General features: G+C 33.8%; 3 protein-coding genes across 3 annotated transcripts; all 3 read right to left on the bottom strand.

Moving 5' to 3' along the window:
- Positions 1-3,565: 3,565 nt before the first annotated feature.
- Positions 3,566-5,173, bottom strand: LOC125211654 (alpha-1,3-arabinosyltransferase XAT3-like). Its single transcript, XM_048111542.1, has 2 exons — positions 4,902-5,173; positions 3,566-4,821 (listed from the first exon to the last, which is right to left on the bottom strand). The coding sequence occupies exons 1-2, from the start codon at positions 5,101-5,103 to the stop codon at positions 3,662-3,664; spliced, it is 1,362 nt and encodes a 453-aa protein (XP_047967499.1). The 5' UTR covers positions 5,104-5,173; the 3' UTR covers positions 3,566-3,661.
- Positions 5,174-10,602: 5,429 nt separating this feature from the next.
- LOC125211652 (alpha-1,3-arabinosyltransferase XAT3-like) lies at positions 10,603-12,658 on the bottom strand. Its single transcript, XM_048111541.1, has 2 exons — positions 12,003-12,658; positions 10,603-11,922 (listed from the first exon to the last, which is right to left on the bottom strand). The coding sequence occupies exons 1-2, from the start codon at positions 12,211-12,213 to the stop codon at positions 10,763-10,765; spliced, it is 1,371 nt and encodes a 456-aa protein (XP_047967498.1). The 5' UTR covers positions 12,214-12,658; the 3' UTR covers positions 10,603-10,762.
- Positions 12,659-16,523: 3,865 nt separating this feature from the next.
- LOC125211651 (alpha-1,3-arabinosyltransferase XAT3-like) lies at positions 16,524-18,154 on the bottom strand. Its single transcript, XM_048111540.1, has 2 exons — positions 17,880-18,154; positions 16,524-17,798 (listed from the first exon to the last, which is right to left on the bottom strand). Exons 1-2 carry the CDS (start codon positions 18,091-18,093, stop codon positions 16,642-16,644), a joined length of 1,371 nt encoding a protein of 456 aa, XP_047967497.1. The 5' UTR covers positions 18,094-18,154; the 3' UTR covers positions 16,524-16,641.
- Positions 18,155-18,503: the final 349 nt, after the last annotated feature.

Raw genomic sequence — 18,503 nt, forward strand, 5'->3', positions numbered from 1 at the left:
ATTATGGCATTTATGTATAAATCTCCTTTTCAAAGTATTGATATATTTGAACTTGAGAACAGTTTGAACAAGTCCAAGAAATTTCTTTTTTAGCGAATTCAGATATTTTTCAATAAGACAATAATCAAAATTTGTCCACTCGCGTTGTTGATATTAAGATCCAAAGCATAATACAAATATTATGGCTATGTTTGGTTGGCGGGAAAGTAAAGTTGGCAAGGAAAATTATTCCGGAGAAAATGAATCCTGGGAATATGATTCCCAGTAACTTTATTTTCCTGTGTTTGGAAAATATCAAGATTTTAAATTTATATTTAATTTAAATACAAAACTAAAAATATACTTATTATTTTTTTACTTATAAAAAAGAATAATATTATAAACTTTTTAATGAATTATTAATTAAAAATAATAATTATTATATTATTATATTTATTATTAAATTGATAGTTTAAATATGGATTATCCATCATAATATATAATAATATAATTATAATTATAGTTACATGGAGTATTATAGTACAATACTCATTTATTATAATAATAAATATAATAATTATTATATAATATTTACGGATATTATAAATGAATAAATTTTATAAATTAAAATTGCATTACGACTCTATTGATTAATTGTTAATTTATAAAATAAAATAGTTATTATTTATTATAAGATTTATATTATATAATTATATTTTAATTATTTAATAAATTATTATTATTATGAATTATTATAAACTATAGTTATAGTTATGATAATTTTATTATAGTTATTTATTATAGTGAAATTAAGTATGATTTATAATTTTAAATTATTTTAAAAACATTATAATAATAATAATAATTATTATTATTATTATTATTATCATTATTATTAGTATTAATAAAACTGTACTATATTGCTTAAATATGTAAGAATCCTAAAACTGAGAAAAAGAATACCTAAGAAAAGTTAGGGTTCAGAATCCTGGAAAGTTGTACTAACTTTCATGTTCTCGGATTCTAATTACTTTCCCAGTTTGATTAAAAACCGAAACAAACACATGAATTTAAAATTTAAGGAATCAGATTATTTTTTGAGACAGAATCATGCCAACCAAACATGGCCTATACTCCACAACGTTCTTGTTTTAGAGGGATTTTAAATAGCGTGAAGTAGTGAACTAATAAATTAGCGATTTGAAATATTAGTATGGATAAAAATTAGCCATTAACATTAAAAAATTAAAAAGAGTGTTACTCCCTCCGTCCCGGATAATTCGGGTCATTTTGACAGGGCACGGATTTTAAGAATTGTAATAAAAAGTGGGTTGAAAAAGTTAGTGGAATGTGGGTCCTACCTTTATATATTAGTTTTATGATAAAATATGAGTGGAAATGGGTTAGTGGAATATGAGGTCCACTATTAAAAATGGTAAAAGTAAAATGGGACGAATTATTTGGGACGGAGGGAGTAGTGTTTATTGAATGTCAATTGACCTTTAAATAGGGCGGTTCCTAAACAAAATTAGTAGTATTTTTTACAGGTCTTAAATTGCCTATTTTTAGGGGCAATTCACATTCTTGGTCCCGACTGAATTTAGTCTTAATTAAGTTAACAAATTAAGGATAATAAAAATTAATATAAATAAATTTGAATACTGCTCCTAGTTTACGTAATAGTAGTACTCTCTCTGTTCCATAGTAATAGAGTCATTTTTCCATTTTGGTACGTTCTATAGTACTCCCTCCGTCCCAGAAAGATTGTCTCATTTCCTTTTTCACATTCGTTTCGCAAAAATAATACTAATAAATAGTTAAAGTAGAAAAAAAGTAAAGTAAAAGAGAGAATAATGTAGAGAATAGTCTTACCTACATTATTCTTTCTTTTATTTTACTCTCTTTCAACTTTACCTATTCTTAATTATTTTTGCAAAACGAGTGCAGAAAATGAACTGAGACAATCTTTCTGGGACGGAGGGAGTAATAGATTTCTATTTTTAGTAAAAGTCAACACATTTTTCAGCACCTACTTTACTCTCTCTTATTTTTTTCTCTCTTCATCTTTCCACCTTTTTCATTTTTCACTTTATTCTCATTTTACTTAACTCAGCTAACACAATTTTTTTAATCTGTGTGCCGAAAAGAAACGTCTCCATTACTATGGAATAGAGGGAGTATAACACAGGAAAAAACGGTTATATCATGATTTAGCTTATGTACTATGAACTCAATTAATCTTAATATTTTAGTAGTGGAAATGAATTTTGTTAGAGTTTCATTGTCACATAAATTAAGAGCTAACGTGTGCTAACATCAATAGGCTTAGTGTTTTAAAAAAACAGATTTTGTTAATTGCATTGACAGCAACAAGATCCATGGTATTAAGGCAACTCCCTCACTTTCTGAAACTCCTATAATAGTTCCAATTTCAAGAAGAAAATTAATTTATTAATTAGAGGACCCAACTTTTCTATTCGTTTTCACTTGGTACTATTCAATCTTTCATAAAAGAAGATCAAATCGAATTCGACAAAAGCCGCTTCTTCCTAAGCTAATGGCCGGCTTCTGTGGTTTTTTATGCTAAAGCGTTAAAATATAGAATTAACAAGTAGCGTTTGTGAATTGACTAGCACTTTTTTTTGTTATGCATTCTGAAAGGAAGTGAATTAGTCCACGACTGCGTGGCAGTTTCGACTTTTATACATAACATTTGGGTCTAACTTGATTCATACTTCCCCGTCCACAAAAAATGGAACAATCTATGTATGACACGAGTTTTAATGTAGAATTGATAAAGTATGATAGAAGATAAAAAAAGTAACAGAGAAGGAAAAAAAAGTAAGCGAGAAGTAGTGTTAATGGAATGATGTGTAGGGTTATTATTTGTTAAAAACTTTCCATAAATGAATGTGTTCTATTTTTTGTGGACAGCCAAAAATGGTAATTGTGTTCTATTTTTTGTAGACGAAGGGAGTATTATTTATTGAATTGAGGTTTTTTTCCTTTTGCATATTTATTTTTTCATTGCAAATTATATTTGGAAATGATGTAGTCGATTTCTTAGCACTAGTTTTTCTACAATAGAGACCTTGATGGCTCTAATACAATTAATTAATATATTGTGATGACAATATGTGAATCTAGACTTTTCCCAAAGTTGAAGTCAAGAGTGATGATCCTTGATGCCCTTCTTCCTCTTCAAGTCATAGCTCGTGTGCTTCTTATTCCTCATCCTTTCTTTTTCACTATCTAGGGGATATAGTAGAATGCATCTCTTGCACGAAATGTATCTCGATTATTTTGCATTTGATTAGTCTTCACATCACTAACACATACACAATCCCAACATTCACTTAGTAATAAATACATCCTAATCACACCAAATCGATTTTTACTCATGTATTGTTGCGAACTCCATTGCAACGTGAAAAAACAACCATGTCCCACGTCGATTCTTAGAATCGAAATCGATATTTACTCAACGTGTACGACAATTTGATGGACTAGTATTTTGGGACCAGTTATACTAGGTAACAAATCAATCTCTCATATGATATACATTTTTGTTGAAATTAGAAAATCATAACAAATAGAAACAAAATGTTATCTAGCAATTCTTGTATGCATGTATTTACAAAGACAAACTAAATCCTTTGTGACTGTAACCAAAACAATCATATTATCTAGCAAATGAATCCGTAACAATACTAAGCGCTTCAACAATTGTCTCCCTAAATCGAGCAACGTTGATTCTTACATTCTGTTGATCAAGAAACACAATTCTCGCAGGTATTAGACCACGTTGTATGAACACCGATCCCGGATCGGTAACGACCGAGCTGTTGCGGCCGTAAAGCTTGACCAGCGAGCTCTCGTCGGGGTCGATCCGGTAGCGCAAGTAGCGCACGCCCATCGCGCGGGCCGTGTCACCGTAATACGTGTTGGAAGCCCACTCGGTGCCGAGAAGTTCCACTTGGATCATCACGGCGCCCGTGGGCAGGAATATCTCGTTCGTGAGCCCGGCGCCGTGGGCACCGAGCAGCACGCTGCACGAGTTTATTAGCCGCGAGAATTTCTCGACGTTCGACGCTAGTTTCGACCGTTTAACCACGAGTACCTGGAACCCGGCGTCCTTGATCATTTCGATCATTTCGTCCTCGTTGAGGATCCTCCTCGTGCCAGTGCGCGACAGAAACACCAGCCTCGGCCTGGGTACCTGCGACACATGCGCGTACCGCAGGCTAAAGGTGGCGCGCAGGAAGGTACGGAATGCTGGCATTCCGTACCCTCCTGGGATGTCACTGGCATTCACTGCCAGGTTGTCATGGTACTTTAGCCCGACTATAGTAGATGGGAAACAATGGATTGTAGCGTTTGCGGCCGGGTTGATGGGCTCGTGGTACGATAGACGGGAGAGGATTGCGCGGTATTTCGCGACAAACGAGGGCTTGTAGTCCTCGACGACGAGTAGCACGCGAGACCCGAACTGCTTGGTGGTGATGTAGAGGGGGATGATGATGTCATTAATCTCGTGGAACACGTTCCCCGTGCTCCCCGAGGAAAACACCACGGCCGGGAGGCCGTGGTGGAACTCGCACGGGGGCGGGTCCGTGTTGTTCCTATACAAGATCATCCGGACAGGGGAGACCGTTTTAGGTAAGTCTTCTTGTCGCGCGTACGGCCGGAGAGACGTCTCGTTCTGCAAGTCCGAACAGGAGGGTATGTACACGGTCATGTTCCGTGTGTCGATTCTTACGGGTTTAGTGGATACGCAGTGGACGGAGTGGACGGCCGTGTCGCAGGCGAAGCCCGTCTCATCAAGTTTCCTACGATCCTCCCCTGTTTCAAAGCAGAGCAATTTTTCTTCTTCAAAAAAAATGAAAAACAGAGAGGTTGTGATTTGTGAACGATGTAGATACCTCGAACTAATCTTGATAAATGAAATTTGATGAATTCCTTCTCATCCACCGTCTTCTTCACGCCGGAAAAGTGTTGATCGAAGGAAATTCTCTGCCCGAATACGAAGAAATCGAGACCAAAGAAGAGCAAAGGCAAGGAAAGTAGTAAAATGAATGTATTGAGACGAAAAACAAGCTTCTGCTTCTTCTGATATTTTTCCATTTTCACAGCATGTTGTGTTTAAGAGGAGGAATAAGAATGAAGACTTGAAACTGTGGATTTTAGATTTCGTTTTCATTCTCTTCACATTATTTTATTATGGTCACAATTCCTATAATAGTGCTATTTTATTTATTCGGGTACAATGGAAGAATATCGCCTTTTGAATAATCTGCAATTTAGATTAAATATGTTTATAATCTAATTGGGAAATAGGGAAGTGTGGAATCTTATTAAGATTATGCAAATTGTAGAGGACCTTCCTTAGTGATCGAGTTTATTACACAAATTGCTAAAGGGATTGAGAAGTCAAATTCGTTATACATCATAAAGCATTATTCATGCTTGGTACGAAAGTAATGAACATATATCCTTTGATATGCGATAATAATAGGTCAACCAATATTTTTAAATTATATGAATATATTAATCTGAAAGACTTTTGGAGATAACAAGTAAAGTATTTTTATTGGCTTTTTTTTGTTTGTTATTATCTATATTCTAGTTACTATTCTCTGTACTGACTTATAAACATCTCAAAAGGTAGGACATCTAACTTAAAAATTTAAGATTGTTTCATACTATTTAATATCTAATCATTAGATAACTAAGAATAGACAACTCTCATACGGAGTATCACTCATTCCGATTCCTTATATTTATTTTTTATTGGCAATTTTAAAAAATAATAGGAGGATAATATCACCACTTGATTTTATTGTTAGGCGGTCAATACTAATAACAGTCTTATAAGAATTACGAAATATGATTTGTCATATTTTCATTAGCATGAATAAAATTATCTAACACTTGATCATTAATTTTAGTTGGGTATTACTTTGGTATTACAATTGAGTTTTGAAAAGAAATTAAACGTGTGAGATGACGAACAACCTAACAAGCGGTTAGGCAATGATACAAGAATGCTACTAGTCGACTAATTTTAACTAATATAATAGACAATTTTAATGAGTGAAAATACAATTAAAAATAAGATGTGGTTAGACAATCCAACAAGAATGTTACTAGTCAAGTAATTTTAACTAATAATAGGCAATTTCAATAAAGTGAAAATTATAATTAAAAATATGACGTTCAAGATGGCGAAAAATAAAGGAAACCATTCCTTTGTGGATGTTTCCATACTCATGTGTGTTCATTAAATTTTAATGATATACTAGAATAATAGTAGTTTCTAACAGGCCTACCAAAATTGAGATTCTTCTCATTGGAGTAATTGTTACAAAAATGGGAAAGACTCGGTCGTTGTATAAGTGGTACTACTAACTAGATCAAATTTTTTTTAAACAAAAATAATAAACAAATGAAATTATAAATCGAGGTCAAAGAAAAACATCATTTACACAAGATTATATGCATCTGCTACTGCATTAAGATTGACATACGATGTTTAAAGATAAAATGATTTCCTCGTAGAAACACTTTAAACTCTGTAGGTATTAGTGAACTTGATAGAGTTATGAGAACCAAACAGATGTTCTTAGAAAGAAGATTGCATTGGAAAAATGTAGAGGTCCAAACAAACATTGTTCTTAGAGAGAAGATTGCACTGGCAAAATGTAAAGGTCAAATGTGTCATTACAATGTTTTAAAACATTCAATATTTTAAATTTTATACCTCTCTCGATTTTAATTATTATTGTGTGTGTGGTAATTCGATCATTCGCATGACAACTCGTAAGAGGGTGTACCTATTTTCCCTCTTCTAAAACATCTCAAAACTTTTCAATCTTATATAACTCTCTTATTTTAAATTATTTTTTATATATAAATTTATATGGATTCTAATGAAATTCTAATTGTATATGTTCATATTAAAAAGAAGAATATGTTATTAAAATCAAACGTAATTTGTAATTTTTATTTTGTATCATACTTACAACTGCATATCATTCATTGTTGTGTTAGAAGTATGTTTCAATGATGTCATAGAGTGTGATTCATTGTTATAATGAAGTTTTGATTTATTGAGATGTTGAAATATGATTCATGCGTTGAAGTATAATTCAATTGTCGTGCAAAATAAATCATGATATTTCTCCCTTTAGTTTGATCTATCTCCTTCTTTTTAATCCTAGCCATAATTGTTAAATTTTATTTTAATTACGGTAAAAATCTTATATTCTATTAACCCTTTTAACATAAATATTTTTTCTCATTTATTTCGCTTTATATATATATATATATATATATATATATATATATATATATATATTTCTTAAAACTTGTGATGGGTTAAAATGGGACAAGTAATAAGGCACTGGAGAGTAAAGAGTAAATTAAGCCAAATTTTAGATGAGTGGATGCTTTAAATCAATGCAAAATGTAACGTAATAATTACAGAAAATTACGTATTCAGTATTCCCGATGAAACAACTTCCATTTAGAGAAGATTAATTGGGTTTCTGTTTCGAAAACTACATATGGGCATCAATAACTTATAAGTTGATTAATGAAAAAATGTCACTGTCTTAGCGGAAAATGAGAATGACTTAGGTCTTTGGTTCACTCAATAAAAACAATAACCTAATGTCAAAGATGTGCGATAAAATATCAATTAATTTTATAATATATCGCTAATATAAAAAGAGTTGTATATAAATTACTAGAAAGCATATTATTGTGTATAGATAGCTTTTTAATTCATGTTTCATATATTCTGGTTATTAGTAAAATATGTTAAGTTATAAGTAGAAAATGGATCATATAAAAAGCACTATTTATGTATGAGGTAAAATTAATCTAAATTATTGATAATGGTATGATCTATCATTGTTATGAAAAGAAATATATAATAAAAATAAACAATTAAAGAGCAATATTATAAATAACAATTATGTAGTATTTTAATTCCTTGAAAACAATCATAGAGTTAATAAACGCTAGAATAAATTAAATAGTAGAAAAATATGGGCATTTTTCAGTAATAAAAAGGCCAAAAATTAATGGACCTTCTCCAAGTGGACCCCTCGATGGCTATTGGGCCGAAACTCATTGAATTAATTCTAGTAGAAAAGGTTATATGCATTTTAATTATTAAGTATTTGAATTCAATTAATTAAGATAATTTAATTAAATTGAAATGATATATAGCAGTACTCAAGACTCATTTTGAAATAAAAGGACAAGTATCAAATGGCTAATTTGATACTACCATAGTTTGATAACCATCTATCCTCGACATGCATTTCAGGTCATTATTGATAAAAACAAATGCTAGTTTAATTATTAGTATCTTTATCTTCTCTTTAATCCCACCTTTTCAATGACCACATAAATCAAGCAAAATTAGCATTAACGATACTTTAGAGTAATCCAAAATCCCAACCCATCATAGTAATAAAGAGAATAGTCTATACTACACATGGTGTGATAACATCCCTAGAATCACCATGGTTATTATTACATGCAGTGTTAAGGGCTCCGATCCCTCAACAAGAAATCGAAAAAGCTATCGGAGTCGCGAGGACAATAACCTCGTCGATCAGCCGTAAATTTCGTAGTTTTTTGCGGTAAAAAGAAAGAGGGAAAAAAAGAAGGAAACAAGGCCTTTTTATGCTATAAGGACCGGGTTGATTCAACTTTTCGATCCGGGAAAAATCAACAGAGAAAATTTGAAAAAAAGCTTATAATTACGCTCCACTCTATGACTATGATGCTTTTAAATAATTAATGTTGAAAAAGGAAACTAATTAAAACATGAAAATAACTAAATAATGGACTACTTAATCAATTAAAGCGATCCGGTCGATGGCTCCGAGGCCGAGACTTCCTAGTGGAGGCCGGTGGCGTCGACTCCTTCCTCTCTACTGTTTCGAAGGACTGCTCATTCTCTCGCATCGCCTCTTCGGTGTCCACCTCTTCTGCTTCTCTAGGCGACATATATAGGGTTCGTATCAAAAAGCTTTAACATTTGGGATTTGTGTGTAGATGTCATTATATGTTGGAAGGTCTGACAATATCGTGGCCTTAAGTACACATTCGAAAAATCAAAATTTCACTTTTACTCAAGTCTATACCATCGAGATATGGTTTAGTCAATCCTCTCTCATGTTGTTTCGTAGCTCTAACTTAATACTCTCTTCATCCCAAACTAGTTAAAGTGTTTCTTTGGAGCATAAAATTTTAAAAATTAGTACTAATATTTAAGCAGTTAAGTAGAAAGATAATAAAGTATGAAAATGATAAAATACGAGAAATAAAGAAAGATTAAAATAGGAATGTGAATAAAGTTTTTTGCTGAAAAAATTAGTGCAAATAGTGTAGGAAGATCAAATATAAAATCTTATATAAGTAGTTTTGTAACAGGGGACGTGATCAAATGCAAACTCTAAATATTGTACAAACTCCAAACTATGATCTGGACCGTTAGAAAATATCAACAGATCATGAAATAATAGCAACAAAAAATGTCAACACAATGTCAACGGTTGATGTTGTGTTGAAATTGTGTTGACATTGTATTGATATTGTATTGATATCAGAATCTTGAAATTTTATACTGTGTTGACATTATGTTGATATTGTGTTGAAAAAGTTTGGAGTTTGTACAATATATGGGTTTGCATTTTATCACTACCCTTTGTAACAGAATGAGTACTATTATATACTCTATTTGGCCATAAAAAATAGTCTCATTTTGTTATTTTGGGTGTTTACGTAAAATAGTCTCATTATCAGAAATGAAAACTTTTTCTAATACTTTATCTATTTTTTTTCCTTCTCTCTTATTTCTCAATTAAACTCGTGTCATCAATAAATAAGACTATTTTTGGTAGACGCGTGGAGTATTTAGAAAAATTAAAATTAATCAAATTGAGCTAAACTAAACTACCACGGGAAATTAAAAGTTTAGAGTTGAATAATCAAGAAAATTTATAAGTTCGTGGAAAAAATCCAACTTTTTCAAAGTTCCATGATATTAGAAGGCAATATCCCAACTACTATAATTTACTCTAGCATGCTGATAAGTCGAATGGCCTATCTGGATGAAGAGTACGCGATTTGTAGAAGAAACGCAAAACCGTAGTTGGAGTGCTAGGGTTCTCGAAGAATACACAAATCTATGGGAATTCTATAAATTATGAATTGGGAATTAATAAGAAGAAAATTCAATAAGATTTTACTCACAATGTAACAAATCAGAAACTCTCGTATGGTATATGAAATCATAGAATCATAACAAATGGAAACAAAATGTGCCCTGAATTTCAGTGGGTGATCAATACAATTCTTTTGTGTACGTGTGAACACAAACAAACTCAATTGAGAAAAATCAATACTATGATAAACCTTAGCTCTATAGTTGTAGAGAACGAACGATTGTAGTGAGAAGAAGAACGAGATAAACACTAGTTGAGTTACTACCAATAAGTAATTAACTTTATTTCTCAATTAAAGGAGAATTCTGTAATTTATAGAATTCCCACCTACTTGATTCGACTATACATTCGAAAAAGAATCAAGAATAGAACCCGAAAAGATATAATAAAATCTATTCTAATTGACTCACAATATACGTCCAAAAATAAGGGAATAAAATAGGAAAAAGATACACATGAATCCTAACTACTTTAAAAGCTATAATCCATGTATTGAGTGGGCTTCGTCTTTGGTCGGGCTGGCCCCTATCATAACACTATTACCTAGCAGGCGAATCCGTAACAATACTAAGCGCTTCAACAATTGTCTCCCTAAATCGAGTAAGATTGATTCTTACATTCTGTTGATCAAGAAATATATTTCTCGCTTGTCTGTTACCATGCTGTATGAACACTGATCTCGGATCGGTAACGACCGAGCTGTTGCGGCCGTATACCTTTGCCAGCGAGCTCTCGTCTCGGTCAATCCGGTAGCGCAGGTAGTGCACGCCCATCGCGCGGGCCGTGTTGCCAAAGTACGTGTTGGAAACCCACTCGAGGCCCAGAGGCTCCACTTGGATCATCACGGCGCCCGTGGGCAAGAATATATCGTTCGTGAGCCCGGCACCATGGATGCCGAGCAGCACGCTGCACGAGTTTATTAGCCGCGAGAATTTCTCGAGGTTCGACGCTAGTTTCAACCGTCTAACCACGAGTACCTGGAACCCGACGTCCTTGATCATGTCGATCATTTTGTCCTCGTTGAGGAACCTCCTTGTGCTAGTGCGCGACAGAAACACCAGCCTCGGCCTGGGTACCTGCGACACGTACGCGTACCGCAGGCTAAAGGTGGTGCGCAGGAAGGTACGGAATTCAGGCATTCCGTACCCTCCTGGGATGTCACTGGCATTCAGTGCCAGATTGTCGTGGTACTTTAGCCCGATTACGGTAGACGGGAAACAATGGATGGTAGCATTCGCGGCCGCGTCGATAGGCTCGCGGTACGAGAGACGGGAGAGGATGGTGCGGTATTTCGCGATGAACGAAGGATTGTAGTCCTCGACGACGAGGAGCACGCGCGACCCGAACTGCTTGGTGGTGATGTAGAGGGGGATGATGATCTCGCTAATCTCATGGAACGTGTTCCCCGTGCTCCCCGAGGAGAACACCACGGCCGGGAGGCGGTGGTGGAACTCGCACGGGGGCGGGTCCGTGTTGTTGCCATACAGGATCATCCGAACAGGGGAGATTTGTTTCGGTAAGTCTCCTTGTCGCCCGTACGGCTGGATAGACGTCTCGTTCTGCGAGTCCCAACCGGAGGGTATGTACACGGTCATGTTCCGTGTGTCGATTCTTACGGGTTTAGTGGATACGCAGTGGATGGAATGGATTGCCGTGTCGCAGGCGAAGCCCGTCTCATCAAGTTTCTTACGATCCTCCCCTGTTTCAAAACAGAGTAATTCTTCTTAAAAAACAACATGAAAAACAGAGAGGTTGTGAAAGGTGTAGGTAGATACATACCTCGAACTAGTCTTGATACATGAAATTTGATAAATTCCTTCTCATCCACCGTCTTCTTCACGGCGGTTTTGCCGCCGAAAAAGTGTTTACTCAAGGAAATTCTCTGCCCGAATACGGAGAAATCGAGACCAAAGCCGAGCAAAGGGAGGGAAAGTAGTAAAATGAATGTATTGAGTCGAAAAACATGCTTCTTCTTCTGATCTTTTTCCATTTTTATTATGCAAATTGCAGAGGACCTTTCTTTGTGGTTGAGTTTAATTTAATTTTTTTTCTAAGGTATTGAGATGTCCAATTCGTTATCCATCATAAACCGTTTTTCATGCTTGGTACGCAAAGTAATGAACATATCATTTGAATAACTTTTGGAGATAACAAGTAAATTTATTGGCTTTTTTCAGACTAAGGCCATGTTTGTTTGGCAGAAAAGTAAAGTTATCACCAAAAATAATTTCTTGGATTATGATTTCTGAGATTCACGATTCCCTGGAATATGATTCCTTATAAATATGAGAATATTGTGTTTGGAAACATGTAAAGATTGAGAAACTATATTTTCAATTATGTTCTTGTTCGCCTGCCAAAGCGCCTTCTACACACTAAAATGATGAAGAAAATCAATTTTGCTCACAAATAATTGACGAATTATTTGTGAGTGAATAGATGAAACCAAATAATTTTCCTTCAAATATATATCATTAATCCCACCTTTTCAAACCTTGGCATCATTGATTTTCTCGTATGGCCCAATTAGATTGTAATTCGCATAGAAGGAGATACAGAAAATCACCTTTCCAAATTAATTGTCTTCTCCAATTAGAGAGAGGAGAAGAAGATGGAGAAGAAATACAGCAGAATTGGCTCATGGAAAGAGATATAAGAAACGAGAAAAAAAAAACGCCTTTTAAAATTAGTGGTAAAAAGAATAACCGGGTTTAGAGAGGGAAAAAAATCCTTTGAAATCTTATACAACTTTCCTTTATTCTAGGAATCAACTTACATTTTTAATATTTTAATTATTAAATTAAAAAATGCAAAAATTTAATAATTGAAAATCAAATTGGTCTGTACAACTGGATTTGAGATTATTTTATTAAAAAAACGGATTGAATCCCTAACCATTTGATTAATCAAGTCAGCTTCAACTATATACTCCAAACTAATAGTTTTTGGTGTATATCTACCCCAAAAGTAATTTTATATCAATCATTTACGTCAAACTCACACTCAAAAGAATATTCCACGTCCACCTACTTTTTGTATTTTTTTCAATTATATCTACATACTTATTTAAATTAGATATTGATTCCACAACACTTTATCGATATTTTAAAATAAATAAATATTTTTGTATTAGTATATTTATGTATTTACTACACTTTATATTCAAAAAATTTACACTAAGTTAAAATAATACACTTCACATACTATAATAAAATTAAAACATAAATCGAAACATACTTAAAAATATCACAACTACATAAAAAATACCACAATACGCATATAAAATATCAAAAATTTAACACTTGAAGTTTGTGTATTGTTCCCACAAATGATCAATTAGCCCATTTCAAAGTTCCAGATGAGCATTTTTTATTATTTATAGTGTCATATCGAATCAAATACTCTTGAAATCGTGCGTCTTCGTTTGTTATTGTAATTTGTTGTTCGTATTTTAGTTTATACTATTAATTAAATAATAATAAATTGATTTGCAGTATCTCATAATTTTTTGCAATATTATCATATTTGGTGTTGTTTCGTAGAAAAACTAAAAAATGAGTTTGAATTGGTATATGGTTGTAGATAATTTCTTTACCAAAAATGGATTTTAAACTTTAGTAGTTGGAAATGATATTAAGGATGGACGATACCCATGTCACTTAATTACGTTCCTTATGTTTTTTTTTTTTTGGCGATTTTTTTTAAAAAGAAAAAGACAGGGGCACAATGTCACCCCTTGATTTTATTGTTTAGCGGTCAATAGTAATAACAGAATTATGAAATATGATTTGTCATATCTTTCACTAGCATGAATAAAAACTATAAAACACTTAATTAAAAACTACTCCCATTTAGAGATAAATTAATTCGGTTTCTGTTTTAGAAAACTGCGTATTTGCATCAACAACTAATTAAGTGATTAATGAAAAGAATGTCACTGTCTTAGTGGAAAATAAGAATGACTTAGGTCTTTGGTTCACTCATATCAAAATATTAAAACAATAACCTAATGACAAAGATGTGCGATAAAATATCAATTAATTTTATATTATATCGCTAATGAATAAAAAAGAGTAGTTTATAAATAAAGTAAGGGTTCCGTAATAGTGTGATATGGTAGTATATAACGTCTAGAAAGCAAATTATTGTTTATACATAGCTTTTTAATATTTAATTCATGTATCATTTATTTTGGTTATTAGTGGTAGTATATGTTAATTTATAAGCAGAAAATGGATCATATTAAAAGCACCATCTGTGTATGTAGTAAAATTAATCTAAATTATTGATAATGGTATAAAAAGAATTATAGTACTATATACTACATCCATCCCACATTAGAAGTCACATTTATTTTTCCGCACTCATTTTATAAAAATGATAATAAATAGTTAAAATAGAGAAATAATAAAGTAAAAAAGAGAATAGTGTAGAGAAGAATGCAGAAAAATAAATAAGACTCCTAATATAGGACGGAGGTAGTATTTAATGAATTAAAGAGCAATATTATAAATAACAATTATGTAGATATTAAATATATTGTGATGAACAAAATACTGAGGTATATATATTTTATAGTATTATCCTAACGAAAAAATCAAAATATAAAAATGGGACATTACTTTGTGGATGAATGGATTAGTATCATGTACTCACTTTTGTCCATGAATAAATGTGAAGTGTTTTAAGAAATTATTTACCTTTTGTAAAGAAAAGTGGATAGAAAAATTTAGTGGAAGACAAAAGAAAAGTGGATAGAAAAATTTAGTGGAATGTGGATCCACTTTTATACAATAATTTTATATAGAATGTGACGGAATAAGTTTGTGGAATGTAAGATTCACTTATAAAAAAAAGTAAAGTGAAATGAAATATTTATTTGCGTATAGACGAAAAAGAAAAAATGAGACATTTAACGGCGGATAGAGGGAGTATGAATTTAAACGATGATAATTCAAAGAATTACAGTGGTAAGTCTGGTCATTTAATTCCTTGAAAAAAAAATCGAACTCAATTAAGAAGTAGTAGTAGAAAAATATGGCCATTTTTTCATTAATATAAAGGCCCAAAATTAATGGCCCAGTAGTAATTCTCTTTATGAAAAGGCCTTCTCCAATGGACTCCTTGATGACTATTGGGCCCAAACTCATTGAATTAAGTCTAATCGAAAAGGTTATATGCATTTCCATTGCTATTTCGATTCAAGTAATTAAGACAATTTAAATTTAACTGAAATGATATACTAAAAATACTCCACTCATTTAGAAATAAAGGGACGGGTATCAAATTGCTAATTTGATAACCAGGGGGACCTTTACTTTTAATATATTTTTATCTTCAGTGTTAAGATTTCTTTAATCCCATCTTTTCAATGACACATAAATCAAGCAAAATTAGCATCATAGTAGTAATAAAGAGAATAGTCTATAGTACACAAAGCTGGTGTAATAACATCCCTAGAATCACCAATGGTTATTACTACTATTATAATACCATCGAGACGATGTGGTTCAGTCAATCATCTCACATGTTATTCACCAGTTCTAACTTAATACTCTCTTTGTCCCACACTAATTAAAGTGATATTTTGGAGCACGAAATTAAAAAATTTAATGTTTAAATAGTTAAACAGAGAAATAATAAAGTATGAAAGAATAAAATAAGAGAGAAAAAGAAAGATTAAAATAGGAATGTGAATAAAGTTTTTGCCCAAAAAAATAGTAATGTAGGAAGATCAAAATAAAATATTATTATAAGTAGTTTGTAACAGAATAAGTATAAGTAAAGTAACTATTACTTACCCAATTCTTCCATAATCTCATTTTATTATCTTAGGGTATTTATGAAAAATAATCTCATTATAGAAATGAAAACTTTTTCTAATACTTATCTGCTTTTTTCGTTCTATAAGATCATATTTTTTGGATGTAAGGAGTATCCTATAAAAAATAAAAGTGATCAAATTGAGCTAAATTGTACTACCATGGGTTTTGAGTCGAATAATTAAACACTGATTTAATTAAACAGTCCACCTGAATCCAGCTACATATCACATGGAGTATTACTCTGTCGATGTAGTTATATTACTATTTTAGTCTATAACTCAAACTGTAAATTAACTCTAGCATGCTTACAAGAAATATTTTATTCTTTAATTCTAAGGACTTGGATCTAGAATTTATAAAATTCTGGTCTGCTTAATTTGACTTTACGACTTGAGAAATAATCAATAAAAAAAATCTATGAAATTTGACTCTCTATGTAACAAATCAAAATTCATGGTATGAAATCACAGAATCGTAACAAATGGAAACAAAATGTGCCCTGAATTTCAGTGGGTGATCAATACAATTGTTGATGTATGAATGGAAACAAACAAACTCAATCCTTTGAAACTATGAGAAAATCAATAATATTATCATATAATTGGCGAATCTGTAACAAAACTAAGCGCTTCAACTATGGTTTCCCTAAATCGAGCAAGATTGATTCTTACATTCTGTAGACCAAGAAATATAGTTCTCCAAGGTATTTGACCATGTTGTATGTACACCGATCCCGGATCGGTTACGATCGAGCTGTTGCGGCCGTATAGCTTGACCAGCGAGCTCTCGTCCCGGTCGATCGGGTAGCGCAAGTAGCGCACGCCCATCGCGCGGGCTGTGTCACCGTAATACCTGTTGGAAGCCCACTCGGTGCCGAGAAGTTCCACTTGGATCATCACGGCGCCCGCGGGCAGGAATATCTCGTTCGTGAGCCCCGCGCCATGCACGCCGAGCAGCACGCTGCACGAGTTTATCAGCCGCGAGAATTTCTCGAGGTTCGACGCTAGTTTCGGCCGTCTAACCACGAGTACCTGGAACCCGACGTCCTTGATCATATCGACCATTTCGTCCTCGTTGAGGAACCTCCTTGTGCTAGTGCGCGACAGAAGCATCAGCCTCGGCCTGGGTACCTGCAACACATGCGCGTACCGCAGGCCGAAGGCGGTGCGCAGGAAGGTACGGAATGATGGCATTCCGTACCCTCCTGGGATGTCACTGGCATTCAGTGCCAGGTCGTCGTGGTACTTTAGCCCGATTACGGTAGACGGGAAGCAATGGATGGTAGCGTTCGCGGCCGCGTTGATAGGCTCGTGGTACGAGAGACGGGAGAGGATTGCGCGGTATTTTGCGACGAACGAGGGCTTGTAGTCCTCGATGACGAGGAGAACGCGCGACCCGAAGTGCATGGTGGTAATGAAGAGAGGGATGATGATCTCGCTAAACTCGTGGAACACGTTCCCCGTGCTCCCCGAGGAGAACACCACGGCCGGGAGGCGGTGGTGGAACTCGCACGGGGGCGGGTCCGTGTTGTTGCCATACAAAATCATCCGAACAGGGGAGATCTTCGGTAAGTCTCCGTGTCGCACGAACGGCACGATGGACGTCTCGTTCTGCGAGTCCTCACCGGAGGGTATGTACACGGTCATGTTCCGTGTATCGATTCTTACGGGTTTAGTGGATACGCAGTGGACGGAGTGGACGGCGTTGTCGCAGGCGAAGCCCGTCCCATCAAGTTTCCTACGATCCTCCCCTGTTTCAAAACAGAGTAATTCTTCTTAAAAAAACAACATGAAAAACAGAGAGGTTGTGAAAGGTGTAGGTAGATACATACCTCGAACTAGTCTTGATACATGAAATTTGATAAATTCCTTCTCATCCATCATCTTCTTCATGGCGGTTTTGCCGCCGGAGAAGTGTTCATCAAAGGAAATTCTCTGCCCGAATACGAAGAAATTGAGAACAAAGCAGAGCAAAAGTAGTAATTTGAATGTATTGAGCCGAAAAACATGCTTCTTCTTCTTCTTCTCATGTTTTTCCATTTTCATCAACTGTGGAGTTTACATTTTCATTTTCTTCACATTTATTAACCCTTGATTTTATTTTCGGGCGGTCAATACATATAACGATCATAAGCAATTGTAACACTTAATTAAAGAGATAACAAACAACCTAAGACGTGGAAGAACGTAGATGATTAAATAAGTTAAATAGAAAATTAAAAGTAAATATAAAGTCAACGATTCCTTTGTGGACATTTCCATACTCGTGTGTTTTAATTAATTTTAATGACATAGAAAAAGATTCTTCCTGAATAGCCTGGATTCTCCCGTCGAGAGTCATTTTGAAAGTCTTTCCTAAACTCTTCCGACTGAATATGATAAAGCCTATAAAACAACGAGCTACTATCATTTCTTCATTATAGATTGAGATCTTCTTCGAACTTGATGCACAAATA

Source organism: Salvia hispanica, chromosome 3 (assembly GCF_023119035.1).
Source record: "Salvia hispanica cultivar TCC Black 2014 chromosome 3, UniMelb_Shisp_WGS_1.0, whole genome shotgun sequence".
Taxonomy (NCBI): Eukaryota; Viridiplantae; Streptophyta; class Magnoliopsida; order Lamiales; family Lamiaceae; genus Salvia; species Salvia hispanica.

Coding starts and splice junctions, on each gene's coding strand:
- LOC125211651 (XM_048111540.1), bottom strand. CDS start 18,093: ATGAAAATGGAAAAACATGAGAAGAAGAAGAAGAAGCATGTTTTTCGG. Junction 17,799..17,879: donor TGTATCAAGACTAGTTCGAG/GTATGTATCTAC, acceptor GTTTTGAAACAG/GGGAGGATCGTAGGAAACTT.
- LOC125211652 (XM_048111541.1), bottom strand. CDS start 12,213: ATGGAAAAAGATCAGAAGAAGAAGCATGTTTTTCGACTCAATACATTC. Junction 11,923..12,002: donor TGTATCAAGACTAGTTCGAG/GTATGTATCTAC, acceptor GTTTTGAAACAG/GGGAGGATCGTAAGAAACTT.
- LOC125211654 (XM_048111542.1), bottom strand. CDS start 5,103: ATGGAAAAATATCAGAAGAAGCAGAAGCTTGTTTTTCGTCTCAATACA. Junction 4,822..4,901: donor TTTATCAAGATTAGTTCGAG/GTATCTACATCG, acceptor GCTTTGAAACAG/GGGAGGATCGTAGGAAACTT.